The sequence below is a fragment of the Coregonus clupeaformis genome, unplaced genomic scaffold (assembly GCF_020615455.1).
Source record: "Coregonus clupeaformis isolate EN_2021a unplaced genomic scaffold, ASM2061545v1 scaf0423, whole genome shotgun sequence".
In the NCBI taxonomy this organism is placed as follows: domain Eukaryota; kingdom Metazoa; phylum Chordata; class Actinopteri; order Salmoniformes; family Salmonidae; genus Coregonus; species Coregonus clupeaformis.
The window spans coordinates 352501-375440 of NW_025533878.1; the positions used below are offsets into that span (position 1 = coordinate 352501).

A 22940-nucleotide genomic window follows, 5' to 3' on the forward strand; every position below is an offset into this window, starting at 1 on the left:
AAAAGCGTTATTCTAGACTGCGTTGGTGGAGGAGGAAATCCTTCTGGAGAGGGAGGATGATGAAGAGGGTGGTAGGGGTGGTAGAGGACACCCCATAGCGATAGATATGGTAGAGGACACCCCATAGAGATAGATATGGTAGAGGACACCCCATAGAGATAGATATGGTAGAGGACACCCCATATAGATAGATATGGTAGACGACACCCCATAGAGATAGATACGGTAGAGGACACCCCATAGAGATAGATATGGTAGAGGACACCCCATAGAGATAGATATGGTAGAGGACACCCCATAGAGATATATATGGTAGAGGACACCCCATAGAGATAGATATGGTAGAGGACACCCCATAGAGATAGATATGGTAGAGGACACCCCATAGAGATAGATATGGTAGAGGACACCCCATAGAGATATATATGGTAGAGGACACCCCTATAGAGATAGATATGGTAGAGGACACCCCATAGAGATAGATATGGTAGAGGACACCCCATAGAGATAGATATGGTAGAGGACACCCCATAGAGATAGATATGGTAGAGGACAACCCATAGAGATAGATATGGTAGAGGACACCCCATAGAGATAGATATGGTAGAGGACACCCCATAGAGATTGATATGGTAGAGGACACCCCATAGAGATAGATATGGTAGAGGACATCCCATATAGATAGATATTGTAGAGGACACCCCATAGAGATAGATATGGTAGAGGACACCCCATAGAGATATATATGGTAGAGAACACCCCATAGAGATAGATATGGTAGAGGACACCCCATAGAGATATATATGGTAGAGGACACCCCATAGAGATATATATGGTAGAGGACACCCCATAGAGATAGATATGGTAGAGGACACCCCATATAGATAGATATTGTAGGGGACACCCCATAGAGATAGATATGGTAGAGGACACCCCATATAGATAGATATGGTAGAGGTCATCCCATATAGATATATATGGTAGAGGACACCCCATAGAGATAGATATGGTAGAGGACATCCCATAGATATAGATATGGTAGAGGACACCCCATAGAGATAGATATGGTAGAGGACACCCCATATAGATAGTTATGGTAGAGGACACCCCATAGAGATAGATATGGTAGAGGACACCCCATAGAGATAGATATGGTAGAGGACACCCCATAGAGATAGATATGGTAGAGGACACCCCATATAGATAGTTATGGTAGAGGACACCCCATAGAGATAGATATGGTAGAGGACACCCCATAGAGATAGATATGGTAGAGGACACCCCATAGAGATAGATATGGTAGAGGACACCCCATAGAGATAGATATGGTAGAGGACACCCCATAGAGATATATATGGTAGAGGACACCCCATAGAGATAGATATGGTAGAGGACACCCCATAGAGATATATATGGTAGAGGACACCCCATAGAGATATATATGGTAGAGGACACCCCATAGAGATAGATATGGTAGAGGACACCCCATATAGATAGATATTGTAGGGGACACCCCATAGAGATAGATATGGTAGAGGACACCCCATAGAGATAGATATGGTAGAGGACACCCCATAGAGATAGATATGGTAGAGGACACCCCATAGAGATAGATATGGTAGAGGACACCCCATAGAGACAGATATGGTAGAGGACACCCCATAGAGATATATATAATAGAGGACACCCCATAGAGATAGATATGGTAGAGGACACCCCATAGAGATAGATATGGTAGAGGACACCCCATAGAGATAGATATGGTAGAGGACTCCCCATAGAGATAGATATGGTAGAGGACACCCCATAGAGATAGATATGGTAGAGGACACCCCATAGAGATAGATATGGTAGAGGACACCCCATAGAGATAGATATGGTAGAGGACACCCCATAGAGATAGATATGGTAGAGGACACCCCATAGAGATAGATATGGTAGAGGACACCCCATAGAGATAGATATGGTAGAGGACACCCCATAGAGATATATATGGTAGAGGACACCCCATAGAGATAGATATGGTAGAGGACACCCCATAGAGATAGATATGGTAGAGGACACCCCATAGAGATAGATATGGTAGAGGACACCCCATAGAGATATATATGGTAGAGGACACCCCATAGAGATAGATATGGTAGAGGACACCCCATAGAGATAGATATGGTAGAGGACACCCCATAGACATGCAACTGATGGAGACAGAACTAAAGGCAAAATTGGAGCAACAGAAATTAGTTAGAGCACAGGGAAAGACAAGATGAGCATGCAGCCAAACAACGAGAATGTGCAGCCAGACTAGAACAAGAAGAATGTGTGTGTGCCATTCGCTTAAAAGAGAGATCTGGAAACACTCCGAACAGGATCGTTAGCGTGCCATTCGCTTAAAAGAGACCGATCTGGAAACACTCCGAACAGGATCGTTAGTGTGCCATTCGACTAAGAGAGATCGATCTGGAAACACTCCGAACAGGATCGTTAGCGTGCCATTCGACTAAGAGAGATCGATCTGGAAACACTCCGAACAGGATCGTTAGCGTGCCATTCGACTAAGAGAGATCGATCTGGAAACACTCCGAACAGGATCGTTAGCGTGCCATTCGACTAAGAGAGATCGATCTGGAAACACTCCGAACAGGATCGTTAGCGTGCCATTCGACTAAGAGAGATCGATCTGGAAACACTCCGAACAGGATCGTTAGCGTGCCATTCGACTAAGAGAGATCGATCTGGAAACACTCCGAACAGGATCGTTAGCGTGCCATTCGACTAAGAGAGATCGATCTGGAAACACTCCGAACAGGATCGTTAGCGTGCCATTCGACTAAGAGAGATCGATCTGGAAACACTCCGAACAGGATCGTTAGCGTGCCATTCGACTAAGAGAGATCGATCTGGAAACACTCCGAACAGGATCGTTAGCGTGCCATTCGACTAAGAGAGATCGATCTGGAAACACTCCGAACAGGATCGTTAGCGTGCCATTCGACTAAGAGAGATCGATCTGGAAACACTCCGAACAGGATCGTTAGCGTGCCATTCGACTAAGAGAGATCGATCTGGAAACACTCCGAACAGGATCGTTAGCGTGCCATTCGACTAAGAGAGATCGATCTGGAAACACTCCGAACAGGATCGTTAGCGTGCCATTCGACTAAGAGAGATCGATCTGGAAACACTCCGAACAGGATCGTTAGCGTGCCATTCGACTAAGAGAGATCGATCTGGAAACACTCCGAACAGGATCGTTAGCGTGCCATTCGACTAAGAGAGATCGATCTGGAAACACTCCGAACAGGATCGTTAGCGTGCCATTCGACTAAGAGAGATCGATCTGGAAACACTCCGAACAGGATCGTTAGCGTGCCATTCGACTAAGAGAGATCGATCTGGAAACACTCCGAACAGGATCGTTAGCGTGCCATTCGACTAAGAGAGATCGATCTGGAAACACTCCGAACAGGATCGTTAGCGTGCCATTCGACTAAGAGAGATCGATCTGGAAACACTCCGAACAGGATCGTTAGCGTGCCATTCGACTAAGAGAGATCGATCTGGAAACACTCCGAACAGGATCGTTAGCGTGCCATTCGACTAAGAGAGATCGATCTGGAAACACTCCGAACAGGATCGTTAGCGTGCCATTCGACTAAGAGAGATCGATCTGGAAACACTCCGAACAGGATCGTTAGCGTGCCATTCGACTAAGAGAGATCGATCTGGAAACACTCCGAACAGGATCGTTAGCGTGCCATTCGACTAAGAGAGATCGATCTGGAAACACTCCGAACAGGATCGTTAGCGTGCCATTCGACTAAGAGAGATCGATCTGGAAACACTCCGAACAGGATCGTTAGCGTGCCATTCGACTAAGAGAGATCGATCTGGAAACACTCCGAACAGGATCGTTAGCGTGCCATTCGACTAAGAGAGATCGATCTGGAAACACTCCGAACAGGATCGTTAGCGTGCCATTCGACTAAGAGAGATCGATCTGGAAACACTCCGAACAGGATCGTTAGCGCCATTCGACTAAGAGAGATCGATCTGGAAACACTCCGAACAGGATCGTTAGCGTGCCATTCGACTAAGAGAGATCGATCTGGAAACACTCCGAACAGGATCGTTAGCGTGCCATTCGACTAAGAGAGATCGATCTGGAAACACTCCGAACAGGATCGTTAGCGTGCCATTCGACTAAGAGAGATCGATCTGGAAACACTCCGAACAGGATCGTTAGCGTGCCATTCGACTAAGAGAGATCGATCTGGAAACACTCCGAACAGGATCGTTAGCGTGCCATTCGACTAAGAGAGATCGATCTGGAAACACTCCGAACAGGATCGTTAGCGTGCCATTCGACTAAGAGAGATCGATCTGGAAACACTCCGAACAGGATCGTTAGCGTGCCATTCGACTAAGAGAGATCGATCTGGAAACACTCCGAACAGGATCGTTGGCGTGCCATTCGACTAAGAGAGATCGATCTGGAAACACTCCGAACAGGATCGTTAGCGTGCCATTCGACTAAGAGAGATCGATCTGGAAACACTCCGAACAGGATCGTTAGCGTGCCATTCGACTAAGAGAGATCGATCTGGAAACACTCCGAACAGGATCGTTAGCGTGCCATTCGACTAAGAGAGATCGATCTGGAAACACTCCGAACAGGATCGTTAGCGTGCCATTCGACTAAGAGAGATCGATCTGGAAACACTCCGAACAGGATCGTTAGCGTGCCATTCGACTAAGAGAGATCGATCTGGAAACACTCCGAACAGGATCGTTAGCGTGCCATTCGACTAAGAGAGATCGATCTGGAAACACTCCGAACAGGATCGTTAGCGTGCCATTCGACTAAGAGAGATCGATCTGGAAACACTCCGAACAGGATCGTTAGCGTGCCATTCGACTAAGAGAGATCGATCTGGAAACACTCCGAACAGGATCGTTAGCGTGCCATTCGACTAAGAGAGATCGATCTGGAAACACTCCGAACAGGATCGTTAGCGTGCCATTCGACTAAGAGAGATCGATCTGGAAACACTCCGAACAGGATCGTTAGCGTGCCATTCGACTAAGAGAGATCGATCTGGAAACACTCCGAACAGGATCGTTAGCGTGCCATTCGACTAAGAGAGATCGATCTGGAAACACTCCGAACAGGATCGTTAGGCGTGCATTCGACTAAGAGAGATCGATCTGGAAACACTCCGAACAGGATCGTTAGCGTGCCATTCGACTAAGAGAGATCGATCTGGAAACACTCCGAACAGGATCGTTAGCGTGCCATTCGACTAAGAGAGATCGATCTGGAAACACTCCGAACAGGATCGTTAGCGTGCCATTCGACTAAGAGAGATCGATCTGGAAACACTCCGAACAGGATCGTTAGCGTGCCATTCGACTAAGAGAGATCGATCTGGAAACACTCCGAACAGGATCGTTAGCGTGCCATTCGACTAAGAGAGATCGATCTGGAAACACTCCGAACAGGATCGTTAGCGTGCCATTCGACTAAGAGAGATCGATCTGGAAACACTCCGAACAGGATCGTTAGCGTGCCATTCGACTAAGAGAGATCGATCTGGAAACACTCCGAACAGGATCGTTAGCGTGCCATTCGACTAAGAGAGATCGATCTGGAAACACTCCGAACAGGATCGTTAGCGTGCCATTCGACTAAGAGAGATCGATCTGGAAACACTCCGAACAGGATCGTTAGCGTGCCATTCGACTAAGAGAGATCGATCTGGAAACACTCCGAACAGGATCGTTAGCGTGCCATTCGACTAAGAGAGATCGATCTGGAAACACTCCGAACAGGATCGTTAGCGTGCCATTCGACTAAGAGAGATCGATCTGGAAACACTCCGAACAGGATCGTTAGCGTGCCATTAGACTAAGAGAGATCGATCTGGAAACACTCCGAACAGGATCGTTAGCGTGCCATTCGACTAAGAGAGATCGATCTGGAAACACTCCGAACAGGATCGTTAGCGTGCCATTCGACTAAGAGAGATCGATCTGGAAACACTCCGAACAGGATCGTTAGCGTGCCATTCGACTAAGAGAGATCGATCTGGAAACACTCCGAACAGGATCGTTAGCGTGCCATTCGACTAAGAGAGATCGATCTGGAAACACTCCGAACAGGATCGTTAGCGTGCCATTCGACTAAGAGAGATCGATCTGGAAACACTCCGAACAGGATCGTTAGCGTGCCATTCGACTAAGAGAGATCGATCTGGAAACACTCCGAACAGGATCGTTAGCGTGCCATTCGACTAAGAGAGATCGATCTGGAAACACTCCGAACAGGATCGTTAGCGTGCCATTCGACTAAGAGAGATCGATCTGGAAACACTCCGAACAGGATCGTTAGCGTGCCATTCGACTAAGAGAGATCGATCTGGAAACACTCCGAACAGGATCGTTAGCGTGCCATTCGACTAAGAGAGATCGATCTGGAAACACTCTGAATCCAGTCAGGCCATCCTACACCCTCAACAGAGTTTGATCTTGGTCGGAGCAGCCGGCTTGTACCACCTTTCAACGAAAAGGAGGTGGATGGATATTTGACTCTGTTTGAGCGGATTGCCACATCAATCAATTTCAATCAATTTTATTTTATATAGCCCTTCGTACATCAGCTAATATCTCGAAGTGCTGTACAGAAACCCAGCCTAAAACCCCAAACAGCTAGTAATGCAGGTGTAGAAGCACGGTGGCTAGGAAAAACTCCCTAGAAAGGCCAAAACCTAGGAAGAAACCTAGAGAGGAACCAGGCTATGAGGGGTGGCCAGTCCTCTTCTGGCTGTGCCGGGTGGAGATTATAACAGAACCATACCAAGATGTTCAAAAATGTTCATAAGTGACAAGCATGGTCAAATAATAATCAGGAATAAATCTCAGTTGGCTTTTCATAGCCGATCATTAAGAGTTGAAAACAGCAGGTCTGGGACAGGTAGGGGTTCCATAACCGCAGGCAGAACAGTTGAAACTGGAATAGCAGCAAGGCCAGGCGGACTGGGGACAGCAAGGAGTCACCACGGCCGGTAGTCCCGACGTATGGTCCTAGGGCTCAGGTCTCTCAGTTGGCTTTTCATAGCCGATCATTAAGAGTTGAAAACAGCAGGTCTGGGACAGGTAGGGGTTTCGTAACCGCAGGCAGAACAGTTGAAACTGGAATAGCAGCAAGGCCAGGCGGACTGGGGACAGCAAGGTGTCAGCATGCCCGGTAGTCCTGACGTATGGTCCTAGGGCTCAGGTTCTCAGAGAGAAGAGAGAACGAGAGAATTAGAGAGAGCATACTTAAATTCACACAGGACACTGGATAAGACAGGAGAAGTACTCCAGGTATAACCAACTAACCCCAGCCCCCCGACACATAAACTACTGCAGCATAAATACTGGAGGCTGAGACAGGAGCGGTCCGGAGACACTGTGGCCCCATCCGAAGAAACCCCCGGACAGGGCCAAACAGGAAGGATATAACCCCACCCACTCTGCCAAAGCACAGCCCCCGCACCACTAGAGGGATATCCTCAACCACCAACTTACAATCCTGAGACAAGGCCGAGTATAGCCCACAGAGGTCTCCACCACAGCACAAACCAAGGGGGGGCGCCAACCCAGACAGGAAGATCACGTCAGTAACACATCCCTAAAATGGCAGCGAGGTATTTGGTCACGGCTCCTCCAAAGTGTTCTTGTGGGAAAAGCTCAGAAAGTGGAGGCCGCTGTATCTCTTGACCAGAAAGTGGAGGCCGCTGTATCTCTTGACCAGAAAGTGGAGGCCGCTGTATCTCTTGACCAGAAAGTGGAGGCCGCTGTATCTCTTGACCAGAAAGTGGAGGCCGCTGTATCTCTTGACCAGAAAGTGGAGGCCGCTGTATCTCTTGACCAGAAAGTGGAGGCCGCTGTATCTCTTGACCAGATTATGATACTGTTACAGCTGCTATCCTTTGGGTTTACGAGTTGGTCCCAGAGGCACACAGACAACAATTCAGTAAATTACGAAAGACAGAATCACAAAGCCATGTTGAGTTCGCAAGGGAACAAGCATGTCTTTTTGATTAGTTGTGTGGTTCTCAAGAGGTCAAGGACCTTGATGATTTAAAAACACATACTTCTTGAGCAATTCAAGAATTGCCTTCACGAAAGGGTTGCTACCTACATTTATGAGCACAAGGATCTCACTCTTGAGAAAGCTGCAGTTCTTGCAGATGAGTTTGTGTTGACACATAAAACTACCTTCACAAACAAAGCACCCTGTAGTTCTCCCTACGCAAAAAGCAATCCAGAGAAGTCACCTCCTACTGCGAGGTTTCAGTCCATTTCTACAGTGCCCAAGGATAAAGATCGGCAGAAAACAGGTTTTTCGTATCTGCCAGTTTGTCATTACTGCTGTGAGAAAGGACACATTGTCTCTGTGTCCTAAGTTGAAACAGAAAAATGAGCGAGAAAAATCTGTTTCTTCTTGTTGGAGCACTTCAGCCCATTAAGTCTCTGGTTGAGACTGGTGTATCTCCTCAACAAGATGTTGGATCAGATGTGTATGAACCCTTTGTTTCAGACGGGTTTGTGTCTGCAGAGTGGTGATGCTGTTAAGCAGCTGGTGAAGATACTGAGAGACACTGGGGGGGGGGCAGCCCAGTCCTTCATGTTGGAGGGTGTTTTGCCTTTGTCTGACTCTTCAGTAACTGGTTACAGTGTGTTAGTACAAGGCGTGGAGATGGGTTGCATGGAAGAATCGCCGACTCCTTCGCTGGAGTCTTATATTGCAGGAGTTTCCCCTTGAAATCAGACATGTCTGTGGTAAGGACAACTTGGTTGCTGATTGTCTTTCAAGGGTGGGCAGTCAAAAAGTTTTGTGTTTTGCGTTTAGTCAGTGTGTTGCCCTGGCTCCATGATTTTCTTTGACTGAACGTTTTGCCATTTTGGAGATGAGTTTATTTTTATTTGGCCTGGTTCCAAGGTGACGAGAGTAATAGAAATGTATATGAGTTTCTCAAAACTTCAGTTTGATGCAGCTATAAAAACAAAAGATAAAATAAAAAAGATAATATATATTTACCAAAAAAAAGGTGGCTGTTTTTGTGTTGTATTTTATGATTGACAGACAGTTCATATTGGCGAAGGCGATGCATAAGTAGCAACGCATTTAAATTGATTATGTTGTGCAATGGAAGTTGTTTTCTGTTGGTGGTGAGCAAAGGGGGAAGGTGTTACAGGCTTTAGGTTTTCCATTTATGTTTTGAGGTTGGACTTTAGCACATATTGCTTGTTAGCACGTTGGGCGTCATTCACCTCGTCATTCAGTATGTGTTACACCTGTGCTGGTTGCCATCTCGTTAGTGGGAAGGTGAGAGATGTTGGGAAGAGTTACACTTCACGTCAGCTGAGATGCGATTTCGAGCTCAACCTGTTTGAGTTTGAAAGAAGCCTGAGTGTTGGTGTTTCCCCTGTTTGTTGTGCTCCACATTCTTTTACTCCCTATCCTAAGTTGTTGTGGGTTTTTCTTTTAGTTTGTCTTTTCAGAGGCAAACCTAGTGGGCATCCATGGTGGGTGTCTTTCAGAACCCCTTACTAGTGACTTTGTCAACTTTCAGAACCCCTTTCTGTTTTGTTTTGGTTGTTAAAGTAATTTTCTTTCTTAGTTCCCTTTTTTTGTGAGCAACATTTTGAGTTTGTCTTGTGGGAATGTAACACCCCTGACCTATAACCCCTGACATCTAACCTCTATCCCTTGACCTTTATCACCTGACCTCTAACGTCTATCCCCTGACCTCTAAGCCCTGACCTCATCTAACACCTGTTTCTGCTGATCAGTGATGGAACCTCTTTGATAATCACTTTCTCCTCCTCTCCTTCCCCCCTCTTCTTCTCTCCTCCTCTCCTTCCCCCCTCTTCTTCTCTCCTCCTCTCCTTCCCCCTCTTCTTCTCTCCTCCTCTCCTTCCCCCCTCTTCTTCTCTCCTCCTCTCCTTCCCCCCTCTTCTTCTCTCCTCCTCTCCTTCCCCCTCTTCTTCTCTCCTCCTCTCCTCCCCCCTCTTCTTCTCTCCTCCTCTCCTTCCCCCCTCTTCTTCTCTCCCTCCTCTCCTTCCCCCCTCTTCTTCTCTCCTCCTCTCCTTCCCCCTCTTCTTCTCTCCTCCTCTCCTTCCCCCTCTTCTTCTCTCCTCCTCTCCTTCCCCCCTCTTCTTCTCTCCTCCTCTCCTTCCCCCTCTTCTTCTCTCCTCCTCTCCTTCCCCCCTCTTCTTCTCTCCTCCTCTCCTCCCCCCTCTTCTTCTCTCCTCCTCTCCTTCCCCCTCTTCTTCTCTCCTCCTCTCCTTCCCCCCTCTTCTTCTCTCCTCCTCTCCTTCCCCTTCTTCTTCTCTCCTCCTCTCCTTCCCCCCTCTTCTTCTCTCCTCCTCTCCTTCCCCCTCTTCTTCTCTCCTCCTCTCCTTCCCCCTCTTCTTCTCTCCTCCTCTCCTTCCCCCTCTTCTTCTCTCCTCCTCTCCTTCCCCCCTCTTCTTCTCTCCTTCTATCCTATTCCCTCTCTTCTTCTCTCCTCCTCTCCTTCCCCCCTCTTCTTCTCTCCTTCTATCCTATTTCCTCTCTCCCCTCGTATAGAGGTAGACATTGACCCTAGGCGAAGGGTGAGTGGAGGGGTGTTGATCCTAACAGATCTTGTGTTCAGTGATACGGCTGTGTACCAGTGTGAAGCCACCAACAAACACGGAAACATCCTCAACAATACATACATCTATGTCATCGGTGAGACACACACACACACACACACACACACTCCCACACAAACACAAACACAAACACATAAACCCACATATACACGCACACACACACATATACACACACACACATATACACACACATATACACAAACACATACACACACACATATATCCACACACACATATATACACACACACACATATACACAAAAACACACATATACACACATACACAAACACATACAGTGAGGGAAAAAAGTATTTGATCCCCTGCTGATTTTGTATGTTTGCCCACTGACAAAGGAATGATCAGTCTATAATTTTAATGGTAGGTTTATTTGAACAGTGAGAGACAGAATAACAAAAAAAAAATCCAGAAAAACGCATGTCAAAAATTTTATAAATTGATTTGCATTTTAATGAGGGAAATAAGTATTTGACCCCCTCTCAATCAGAAAGATTTCTGGCTCCCAGGTGTCTTTTATACAGGTAACAAGCTGAGATTAGGAGCACACTCTTAAAGGGAGTGCTCCTAATCTCAGTTTGTTACCTGTATAAAAGACACCTGTCCACAGAAGCAATCAATCAGATTCCAAACTCTCCACCATGGCCAAGACCAAAGAGCTCTCCAAGGATGTCAGGGACAAGATTGTAGACCTACACAAGGCTGGAATGGGCTACAAGACCATCGCCAAGCAGCTTGGTGAGAAGGTGACAACAGTTGGTGCAATTATTCGCAAATGGAAGAAAAACAAAAGAACTGTCAATCTCCCTTGGCCTGGGGCTCCATGCAAGATCTCACCTCGTGGAGTTGCAATGATCATGAGAACGGTGAGGAATCAGCCCAGAACTACACGGGAGGATCTTGTCAATGATCTCAAGGCATCTGGGACCATAGTCACCAAGAAAACAATTGGTAACACACTACGCCGTGAAGGACTGAAATCCTGCAGTGCCCGCAAGGTCCCCCTGCTCAAGAAAGCACATATACAGGCCCGTCTGAAGTTTGCCAATGAACATCTGAATGATTCAGAGGAGAACTGGGTGAAAGTGTTGTGGTCAGATGAGACCAAAATGGAGCTCTTTGTCATCAACTCAACTCGCCGTGTTTGGAGGAGGAGGAATGCTGCCTATGACCCCAAGAACACCATCCCCACCGTCAAACATGGAGGTGGAAACATTATGCTTTGGGGGTGTTTTTCTGCTAAGGGACAGGACAACTTCCCCGCATCAAAGGGACGATGGACGGGCCATGTACCGTCAAATCTTGGGTGAGAACCTCCTTCCCTCAGCCAGGGCATTGAAATGGGTTGTGGATGGGTATTCCAGCATGACAATGACCCAAAGCACACGGCCAAGGCAACAAAGGAGTGGCTCAAGAAGAAGCACATTAAGGTCCTGGAGTGGCCTAGCCAGTCTCCAGACCTTAATCCCATAGAAAATCTGTGGAGGGGAGCTGAAGGTTCGAGTTGCCAAACGTTAGCCTCGAAACCTTAATGACTTGGAGAAGATCTGCAAAGAGGAGTGGGACAAAATCCCTCCTGAGATGTGTGCAAACCTGGTGGCCAACTACAAGAAACGTCTGACCTCTGTGATTGCCAACAAGGGTTTTGCCACCAAGTACAAAGTCATATTTTGCAGAGGGTCAAATACTTATTTCCCTCATTAAAATGCAAATATTTTTATAACATTTTTGACATGTGTTTTTCTGGATTTTTTTGTTGTTATTCTGTCTCTCACTGTTCAAATAAACCTACCATTAAAATTATAGACTGATAATTTCTTTGTCAGTGGGCAAACGTACAAAATCAGCAGGGGATCAAATACTTTTTTCCCTCACTGTATACACATGGTTTGGCCTGAAACTGGCCTGTAGTGTAGCCTGGTCCCAGATCTGTTTGTGCTCTTGACACCCAGGATACCTTTAGACAGCTGACTGACACCCAGGATACCTTTAGACAGCTGACTGACACCCAGGATACCTTTAGACAGCTGACTGACACCCAGGATACCTTTAGACAGCTAACTGACACCCAGGATACCTTTAGACAGCTAACTGACACCCAGGATACCTTTAGACAGCTGACTGACACCCAGGATACCTTTAGACAGCTAACTGACACCCAGGATACCTTTAGACAGCTGACTGACACCCAGGATACCTTTAGACAGCTGACTGACACCCAGGATACCTTTAGACAGCTGACTGACACCAAGGATACCTTTAGACAGCTGACTGACACCCAGGATACCTTTAGACAGCTAACTGACACCCAGGATACCTTTAGACAGCTGACTGACACCCAGGATACCTTTAGACAGCAGTAAAGGATATTATGTACATTTCTAATATTTTCTAATATTTTGGAAATATCTCTAAATGTCTGATCTAAATGAAAATATCTCTCTCTTTCTCTCAGAGCTGCCAGCTCAGATCCTGTCGTCTGATGGGGTGGTGTATAAGGCTACAGAGGGGGGCGTGGCCAGACTGCACTGTGAGGCCTTCGGGTCACCCCGTCCACAGGTCACATGGTGAGACTAATGTTATAATATGACATGTGGGGTTACTATGGTAACCCTGTGTCTCACTGGACTTCCTGACGGGCCGCCCTCAGGTGGTAAGGGTAGGTAACAACACATCTGCCACGCTGATCCTCAACACGGGGGCCCCTCAGGGGTGCGTGCTCAGTCCCCTCCTGTACTCCCTGTTCACCCATGACTGCATGGCCAGGCACGACTCCAACACCATCATTAAGTTTGCCGACGACACAACAGTGGTAGGCCTGATCACCGACAATGATGAGACAGCCTATAGGGAGGATGTCAGAGACCTGGCCGTGTGGTGCCAGGATAACAACCTCTCCCTCAACGTGATCAAGACAAAGGAGATGATCGTGGACTACAGGAAAAAAAAGAGGACTGAGCACGCCCCCATTCTCATCGACGGGGCTGTAGTGGAGCAGGTTGAGATCTTCAAGTTCCTTGGTGTCCACATCACCAACGAACTATCATGGTCCAAACACACCAAGACAGTCGTGAAGAGGGCACGACATAGCCTATTCCCCCTCAGGAGACTGAAAAGATTTGGCATGGGTCCTCAGATCCTCAAAAAGTTATACAGCTGCACCATCGAGAGCATCCTGACTGGTTGCATCACCGCCTGGTACGGCAACTGCTCGGCCTCCGACCGCAAGGCACTACAGAGGGTAGTGCGTACGGCCCAGTACATCACTGGGGCCAAGCTTCCTGCCATCCAGGACCTCTATACCAGGCGGTGTCAGAGGAAGGCCCTCAAAATTGTCAAAGACTCCAGCCACCCTAGTCATAGACTGTTCTCTCTGATACCGCACGGCAAGCGGTACCGGAGCGCCAAGTCTAGGTCCAAAAGGCTTCTCAACAGCTTCCACCCCCAAGCCATAAGACTCCTGAACAGATAATCATGTCTACCCGGACTTCTTGCACTGCCCCCACACCCCATCTTTTTACGCTGCTGCTACTCTGTTAATTATTTATGCATAGTCACTTTAACTCTACCCACATGTACATATTACTTCAACTACCTCAACTAGCCGGTGCCCCCGCACATTGACTCTGCACCGGTACCCCCCTGTATATATAGCCTCCCTACTGTTATTTTATTTTACTTCTGCTCTTTTTTTCTCGACACTTTTTTGTTGTTGTTGTTTTATTTTACTTTTTTATTAAAAAATAAATGTACTGTTGGTTAAGGGCTGTAAGTAAGCATTTCACGGTAATGTCTACACCTGTTGTATTCTGCGCATGTGGCAAATAACATTTGATTTGATTTGTTTTGACAGTAAGAGGCTAACCGTGTGTGTGTGTGTAGGGAGAGTGAGGATCTCCAGGACTTGTTGCTGTCGGACAGTCGTGTGTCTCAGCTGACCAATGGGACGCTAGAGCTGTTTAACAGTAGCAGAGAGGACAGTGGAGTCTACACCTGCTCCATTACACACAGCAATATCTCCATCACTGCTCACCTGGAGGTCCTCAGTGAGTACCACACACCTACACATGCTACCAGTCTCTACCTCTCTTTCTGTCTACTCCTCGATTTCTGTTCTGTTGATTTCTGCTGTACATACTGATGTTGTTCTAAACTAATTCCCTTCAGGACAGTAAAGGTTTCTTTCATTTATAATTCCCTTCAGGACAGTAATGGTTTCTTTCAATTATAATTCCCTTCTGGACAGTAATGGTTTCTTTCAATTAAATCAAGATATCAGATACTGTATTAGTCATGCCTAAAGTAATTTACCCTCCCCCCTCTCCTCTCCCTCTCCTCTCCTCTCCTCTCCTCTCCTCTCCTCTCCTCTCCTCTCCTCTCCTCTCCTCTCCTCTCCTCTCCTCTCCTCTCCTCCCTCTCCTCTCCCTCCTCCTCTCCTCTCCCTCTCCTCTCCTCTCTCTCCTCTCCTCTCCTCTCCTCTCCTCTCCTCTCCTCTCCTCTCCTCTCCTCTCCCTCTCCTCTCCTCTCCTCTCCCTCTCCTCTCCTCTCCCTCTCCCTCTCCCTCCCTCTCCCTCTCCTCTCCTCCCTCTCCTCTCCTCCCTCCTCCTCCCCTCTCCTCCCCCCCCTCTCTCCTCTCCTCTCCCTCTCCTCTCCTCTCCTCTCTCTCCTCCCCCTCTCCTCTCTCCTCTCTCTCCTCTCCCTCTCCCTCTCCCTCTCCCCTCCCTCTCCCCCCCCCTCCCTCTCCCTCTCCCTCTCCCCTCTCCCTCTCCCTCTCCCTCTCCCTCTCCCTCTCCCTCTCCCTCTCCCTCTCCCTCTCCCTCTCCCTCTCTCTCCCCTCCCTCTCCTCTCCTCCCCCAGACCGTACAGTGATGCTGATCGGTCCCCAGGCTGTGCGGGTTAGGAGGGGAAGAAACTCCTGGTTGGACTGTCATTTCACCTTTGACCCCCAGCTGAACCGTCCCCAGATCCTCTGGAGGAAAGACGGACACAAGATCATAGAGTCACCACCTGGCGACAAGTAAACACACGCCTTTATCTCCTCAGACCTCCTTCTCCATGCCTCTATCTCCTCAGACCTCCTTCTCCATGCCTCTATCTCCTCAGACCTCCTTCTCCATGCCTCTATCTCCTCAGACCTCCTTCTCCATGCCTCTATCTCCTCAGACCTCCTTCTCCATGCCTCTATCTCCTCAGACCTCCTTCTCCATGCCTCTATCTCCTCAGACCTCCTTCTCCATGCCTCTATCTCCTCAGACCTCCTTCTCCATGCCTCTATCTCCTCAGACCTCCTTCTCCATGCCTCTATCTCCTCAGACCTCCTTCTCCATGCCTCTATCTCCTCAGACCTCCTTCTCCACTATTAGATCAGCAGGTCCACACTCCTCAGACCTCACGAACATGAGGAGAGAAGATGCAAGGAATCGAGGAATGATGAATTTAGAAAAAGCCACACCGAACTGGCATTCAACACCCACAAGACCTGTGTTCAAATACTGTTTGAAATCTTTAAAATACTTCTAGCAGTTGGCCTGCTTTGAGCCCCAGATCAGCTGGGCTTGCACTGTGCCATTTCTATTGGTTCCACTGCGCCAGGCAAGCTCAATCAAGCCCAGATAAAGCGTTTGAAATTGTTTCAAATAATATTTAAACTGATGGTCTGGGTACAACACAGACACAACCTTATGTACACGTGAATGAACATGTACAGTTGAAGTCGGAAGTTTACATACACTGTGGTTGGAGTCATTAAAACTTGTTTTTCAACAACTCCACACATTTCTTGTTAACAAACTATAGTTTTGGAAAGTCGGTTAGGACACAAGTAATTTTTCCAACAATTGTTTATAGACAGATTATTTCACTTATAATTCACTGTATCACAATTCCAGTGGGTCAGAAGTTTACATACACTAAGTTGATGTCATGGCTTTAGAAGCTTCTGATAGGCTAATTTACATAATTTGAGTCAATTGGAGGTGTAACTGTGGATGTATTTCAAGGACTACCTTCAAACTCAGTGCCTCTTTGCTTGACATCATGGGAAAATCAAAAGAAATCAGCCAAGACCTCAGAAAAAAATTGTAGACCTTCCACAAGTCTGGTTCATCCTTGGGAGCAATTTCCAAACGCCTGAAGGTACCACGTTCATCTGTACAAACAATAGTACGCAAGTATAAACACCATGGGACCACGCAGCCGTCATACCGCTCAGGAAGGAGACGCGTTCTGTCTCCTAGAGATGAACATACTTTGGTGCGAAAAGTGCAAATCAATCCCAGAACAACAGCAAAGGACCTTAAAATAAAATGTTATTTGTCACATACACGTGTTTAGCAGATGTTATAGCGGGTGTAGCGAAATGCTTGTGCTTCTAGCTCCGACAGTGCAGTAATATCTAACAATTTCACAACATATACCCAATACACACAAAACTAGTAAGGAATGGGATTTAAGAATATATACATATATGGACAAGCAATAACAGAGCGGTATGGACTAAGATACAGTAGAATATTATAGAATAGAATGCAGTATATACATATGAGATGAGTAGTGCAAGATATGGAAACATTATTAAAGTGACTAGTGTTCCATTTCTTAAAGTGGCCAGTGATTTCAATAGGCAGCAGCAGCCTCTAATGTGCTAGTGATGGCTATTTAACAGTCTGATGGCCTTGAGATAGAATCTGTTTTTCATTCTCTCGGTCCCAGCTTTGATGCACCTGTACTGACCTCGCCTTCTGGATGATAGCGGGGTGAACAGGCAGTGGCTCGGGTGGTTGATGTCCTTGATGATCTTTTTGGCCTTCCTGTGACATCGGTAATGCGTTCTGCAGACCGCACCAACCTCTGGAGAGTCTTGCGGTTGCGGGCGGTGCAGTTGCCGTACCAGGCAGTGATACAGCCCAACAGGATGCTCTCAATTGTGCATATGTAAAAGTTTGTGAGGGTTTTAGGTGCCAAGCCAAATTTCTTCAGCCTCCTGAGGTTGAAGAGGCTCTGTTGTGCCTTCTTCACCACACTGTCTGCGTGGGTGGACCATTTCAGTTTGTCAGTGATGTGTACGCCGAGGAACTTGAAGCTTTCCACCTTCTCCACTGCTGTCCCATCGATGTGGATAGGGGGGTGCACCCTCTGCTGTTTCCTGAAGTCCACGATCATCTCCTTTGTTTTGTTGATGTTGAGTGAGAGGTTATTTACCTGGCACCACACTCCCAGAGCCCTCACCTCCTCCCTGTAGGCTGTCTCGTCATTGTTGGTAATCAAGCCTACTACTGTTGTGTCGTCTGCAAACTTGATGATTGAGTTAGAGGCGTGCTTGGCCACGCAGTCATGGGTGAACAGGGAGTACAGGAGGGGGCTGAGCACGCACCCTTGTGGGGCCCCAGTGTTGAGGATCAGCGAAGTGGAGATGTTGTTTCCTACCTTCACCATCTGGGGGCGGCCCGTCAGGAAGTCCAGGACCCAGTTGCACAGGGCGGTGTTCACACCCAGGGCCTCAAGCTTAATGATGAGCTTGGAGGGTACTATGGTGTTGAATGCTGAGCTATAGTCAATGAACAGCATTCTTACATAGGTATTCCTCTTGTCCAGATGGGATAGGGCAGTGTGCAGTGTGATGGCAATTGCATCGTCTGTGGATCTATTGGGGCGGTAAGCAAATTGAAGTGGGTCTAGGGTGACAGGTAAGGTAGAGGTGATATGATCCTTGACTAGTCTCTCAAAGCACTTCATGATGACAGAGGTGAGTGCTACAGTGCAATAGTCTTTTAGTTCAGTTACCTTTGCTTTCTTGGGCACAGGAACAATGGTGGCCATCTTGAAGCATGTGGGAACAACAGACTGTGAAAGGGAGAGATTGAATATGTCCATGAACACACCAGCCAGCTGGTCTGCGCATGCTCTGAGGACGCGGCTAGGGATGCCGTCTGGGCCGGCAGCTTTGTGGGGGTTAACATGCTTAAATGTCTTAATCACGTCGGCCATGGAGAAGGAGAGGCCACAGTCCTTGGTAGTGGGCCCCGTCAGTGGCACTGTGTTATCCTCAAAGTGGGCGAAGAAGGTGTTTAGCTTGTCTGGAAGCGAGACGTCGGTGTCTGTGACGTGGCTGGTTTTCCCTTTGTAATCCATGATTGTCTGTAGACCCTGCCACATACGTCTCGTGACTGAGCCGTTGAATTGTGACTCCACTTTGTCTCTATACTGATGTTTTGCCAGTTTAATTGCCTTGCGGAGTGAGTAGCTACATTGTTTGTATTCTGCCATATTCCCAGTCACCTTGCCTTGGTTAAATGCGGTGGTTCGCGCTTTCAGATTTGCGCGAATGCTGCCGTCTATCCACGGTTTCTGGTTAGGGTAGGTTTTAATAGTCACAGTGGGCACAACATCACCTGTACACTTCCTGATAAACTCAGTCACCGTTTCAGTGTATATGTCTAAATTCTTTTTTGGAAGCTACCAGGAAATTATCCCAGTCCACGTGATCAAAACAATCTTGAAGCGTGGATTCTGATTGGTCAGACCAGCGTTGAATAGTCCTTAGCACGGGTACTTCCTGTTTGAGTTTCTGCCTATAGGAAGGGAGAAGCAAAATGGAGTCGTGGTCAGATTTGCCAAAAGGAGGGCGGGGGAGGGCCTTATAACCATCCCGGAAGTTTGAATAGCAATGGTCGAGGATTTTAGCAGCGGGAGTACAACAGTCGATATGTTGATAGAACTTCGGCAGCCTAGTCCTCAAATTTGCTTTGTTAAAATCCCCGGCTACAATAAATGCAGCCTCAGGATATGTGGTTTCCAGTTTGCATAAGGTCCAGTGAAGTTCTTTGAGGGCCGTTGTGGTATCGGCTTGAGGGGGTATATACACGGCCGTGACTATAACCAAAGAAAATTATCTTGGGAGATAATACGGTCGGCATTTGATTGTGAGGTATTCTAGGTCGGCTGAACAAAAGGACTCGAGTTCCTGTATGTTACTACAATTACACCATGAGTCGTTAATCATGAAACACACACCTCCGCCCTTCTGCTTCCCGGAGAGATATTTATTCCTATCTGCGCGATGAACTGAGAACCCATCTGGCTGGACCGATTTCAACAGAGTATCCCCAGAGAGCCATGTTTCAGTGAAACAAAGTATGTTACAGGCCTTGATGTCTCTCTGGAAAGAAATCCTTGCCCGTAGTTCATTGACTTTGTTAACCAAAGATTGAACATTAGCGAGTAGAATACTTGGAAGCGGTGGGTGGTGTGCGCACCTCCTAAGTCGAACCAGCAGGCCGCTCCGAGTGCCTCTCCTCCGCCGGCGATGTTTTGGGTCAGCCGCTGGAATCAGTTCAGTTGCCCTGGGGAGAGCAGACAAAGAATCTGCTTCGGGAAAGTCATATTCCTGGTCGTAATGCTGGTGAGTTACCATCGATCTGATATCCAATAGTTTTTCCCGGCTGTATGTAATGATGCAAAACACTTTCTGAGCTAATAATGTAAAAAAATTATACATACATAAAAATAAAAATAAATACTGCAAAGTTTCCTAAGAGCTAGTCGCGAGGCCGCCATCTTCGTCGGCGCCAGAGTACTTGTAAAGATGCTGGAGGAAACAGGTACAAAAGTATCTATATCCACAGTAAAACGTGTCCTATATCGACATAACCTGAAAGGCCGCTCAGCAAGGAAGAAGCCACTGTTCCAAAACCGCCATAAAAAAGCCAGACTACGGTTTGCAACTGCACATGGGGACAAATATCGTACTTTTTGGAGAAATGTCCTCTGGTCTGATGAAACAAAAATAGAACTGTTTGGCCATAATGACCATTGTTATGTTTGGAGGAAAAAGGGGGACGCTTGCAAGCCGAAGAACACCATCCCAACCGTGAAGCACGGGGGTGGCAGCATCATGCTGTGTGGGTGCTTTGCTGCAGGAGGGACTGGTGCTCTTCACAATATAGATGGCATCATGAGGAAGGAAAATTATGTGGATATATTGAAGCAACATCTCAAGATATCAGTCAGGAAGTTAAAGCTTGGTCGCAAATTGGGTCTTCCAAATGGACAATGATCCCAAGCATACTTCCAAAGTTGTGGCAAAATGGCTTAAGGACAACAAAGTCAAGGTATTGGAGTGGCCATCACAAAGCCCTGACCTCAATCCTATAGAAAATGTGCGAGCAAGGAGGCCTACAAACCTGACTCAGTTACACCAGCTCTGTCAGGAGGAATGGGCCAAAATTCACCCAACTTATTGTGGGAAGCTTGTGGAAGGCTACCCGAAACATTTGACCCAAGTTAAACAATGTAAAGGCAATGCTACCAAATACTAATTGAGTATATGTAAACTTCTCACCCACTGGGAATGTGATGAAAGAAATAAAAGCTGAAATAAATCATTCGCTCTAATATTATTCTGACATTTCACATTCTTAAAATAAAGTGGTGATCCTAACTGACCTAAGACAGGGAATTTTTACTATGATTAAATGTCAGGAATTGTGAAAAACTGAGTTTAAATGTATTTGGTTAAGGTGTATGTAAACTTCCGACTTCAACTGTATGTATTGAAATCAGATGATTGATTTGTGTTGTTGTCATGGTGACCAGGTACACTGTGTTTGAGAATGGAACCCTCAGAGTGACAGACGTCCAATCAGCAGACGGAGGGCTGTACTCCTGTGAGGTCATCACAGATCTGGACAGTGTAATGGCCAGCGGTTCCATCACTGTAGTGGGTACGTGACGTGTGTGTGTGTGTGTGTGTGGGTCGGTGTGTGTGTGTGTGTGTGTGGGTGTGTGGGTCGGGTGTGTGTGTGTGTGTGTGTGGGTTGGTGTGTGTGTGTGTGTGTGTGTGTGTGTGGGGGTTGGTGTGTGTGTGTGTGTATGTGTGTGTGGGTTGGGTGTGTGTGTGTGTGTGTGTGTGTGTGTGTGGGTTGGTGTGTGTGTGTGTGTGTGTGTGTGTGTGTTGGTGTGTGTGTGTATGTGTGTGTGGGTTGGTGTGTGTGTGTGTGTGTGTGGGTTGGCGTGTGTGTGTGTGTGTGTGTGTGTGTGTGTGTGTGTGTGTGTGTGTGTGTGTGTTGGTGTGTGTGTATGTGTGTGTGGGTTGTGTGTGTGTGTGTGTGTGTGGGTTGGCGTGTGTGTGTGTGTGTGTGTGTGTGTGTGGGTTGGTGTGTGTGTTGTAACCCCTCCCCTCTCCTCTCCTCAGCCCGTCCCAGCCCTCCAGTGTCTCTGTCTCTGTCTGAACAGCAGGACCGCAGCCTGACTCTCAGCTGGACACCTGGACACACACACAACTCCCCCACCACAGGTACACACACACACACACACACACACACACACACACACACACACACACACACACACACACACACACACACACACACACACACTGAACTCCCCCACCACAGGTACACACACACACACACACACACACACACACACAACTCCCCCACCACAGGTACACACACACACACACACACACACACACACACACACACACACATACTGAACTCCCCCACCACAGGTACACACACAATCAACTCCCCCACCACAGGTACACAAACACACACACACACACACACAAATCCCCCACCACAGGTACACACATGCACCAACACACACACACACACATGGCCTTGAACATATTTACTATACTACTGTATTAGAGGATATAGGTGTCAGAGTATCAGACGATCTGAGATGACTTCTTTCAGAGAAGTATTGAAGACTGTCAGTCACACTGGATAAAAGCGTCTGCTAAGTCACCAAGCGACTAAGCGTCAGTGTATTTGGAAATTCAGTTTACTAATTGAAAACTACATTTCTCCTGTAAACAGACTGTTTATTTCTCTGTAGAGTTTGTGGTGGAGATGAGGGAGGAGCAACATTCTGAGGGGGAGGGGAAGTGGGAGGAGGCAAAGAGTGTGACTGGAGATGTCAATAATCTGGAGTTGTCCCTCCTCCCGTACTCCACCTACCGTTTCCGGGTCAGCGGGGTCAACGACCAGGGGAGGAGCAACCCCTCAGAACCATCTGAGACTTACAGCACCCCACCAGCAGGTATGATACACACAAAGCCAATCAATATGATACAGACAACGCCAATCAATATGATACACACAACGCCAATCAATATGATACACACAACGCCAATTTAATATAATAATAATTATTATTATAGGGGTAGAAGCTGTAAAGTCAGAGAGAGTTATAACTCTCTCTCTGATTACATTAGAGTCTGTTGTTGTTATAACTC

The 22940-nt window shown here is 47.2% G+C and overlaps 1 protein-coding gene across 2 annotated transcripts in view; it reads left to right on the top strand.

The window, feature by feature from the left end:
• LOC121537227 (neural cell adhesion molecule L1.1-like) overlaps window positions 1–22744 on the top strand; it is a gene marked incomplete at its 3' end in the record, with an annotated part of 86181 nt that extends 63437 nt beyond the window's left edge. For both annotated transcript variants that reach the window (XM_045215328.1, XM_045215329.1), the window contains 7 exon segments: window positions 10616–10759; window positions 13155–13266; window positions 14582–14745; window positions 15557–15716; window positions 21293–21420; window positions 21891–21992; window positions 22541–22744. In XM_045215328.1, coding sequence (XP_045071263.1) covers window positions 10616–10759; window positions 13155–13266; window positions 14582–14745; window positions 15557–15716; window positions 21293–21420; window positions 21891–21992; window positions 22541–22744 — 1014 coding nt within the window.
• Window positions 22745–22940: the final 196 nt, after the last annotated feature.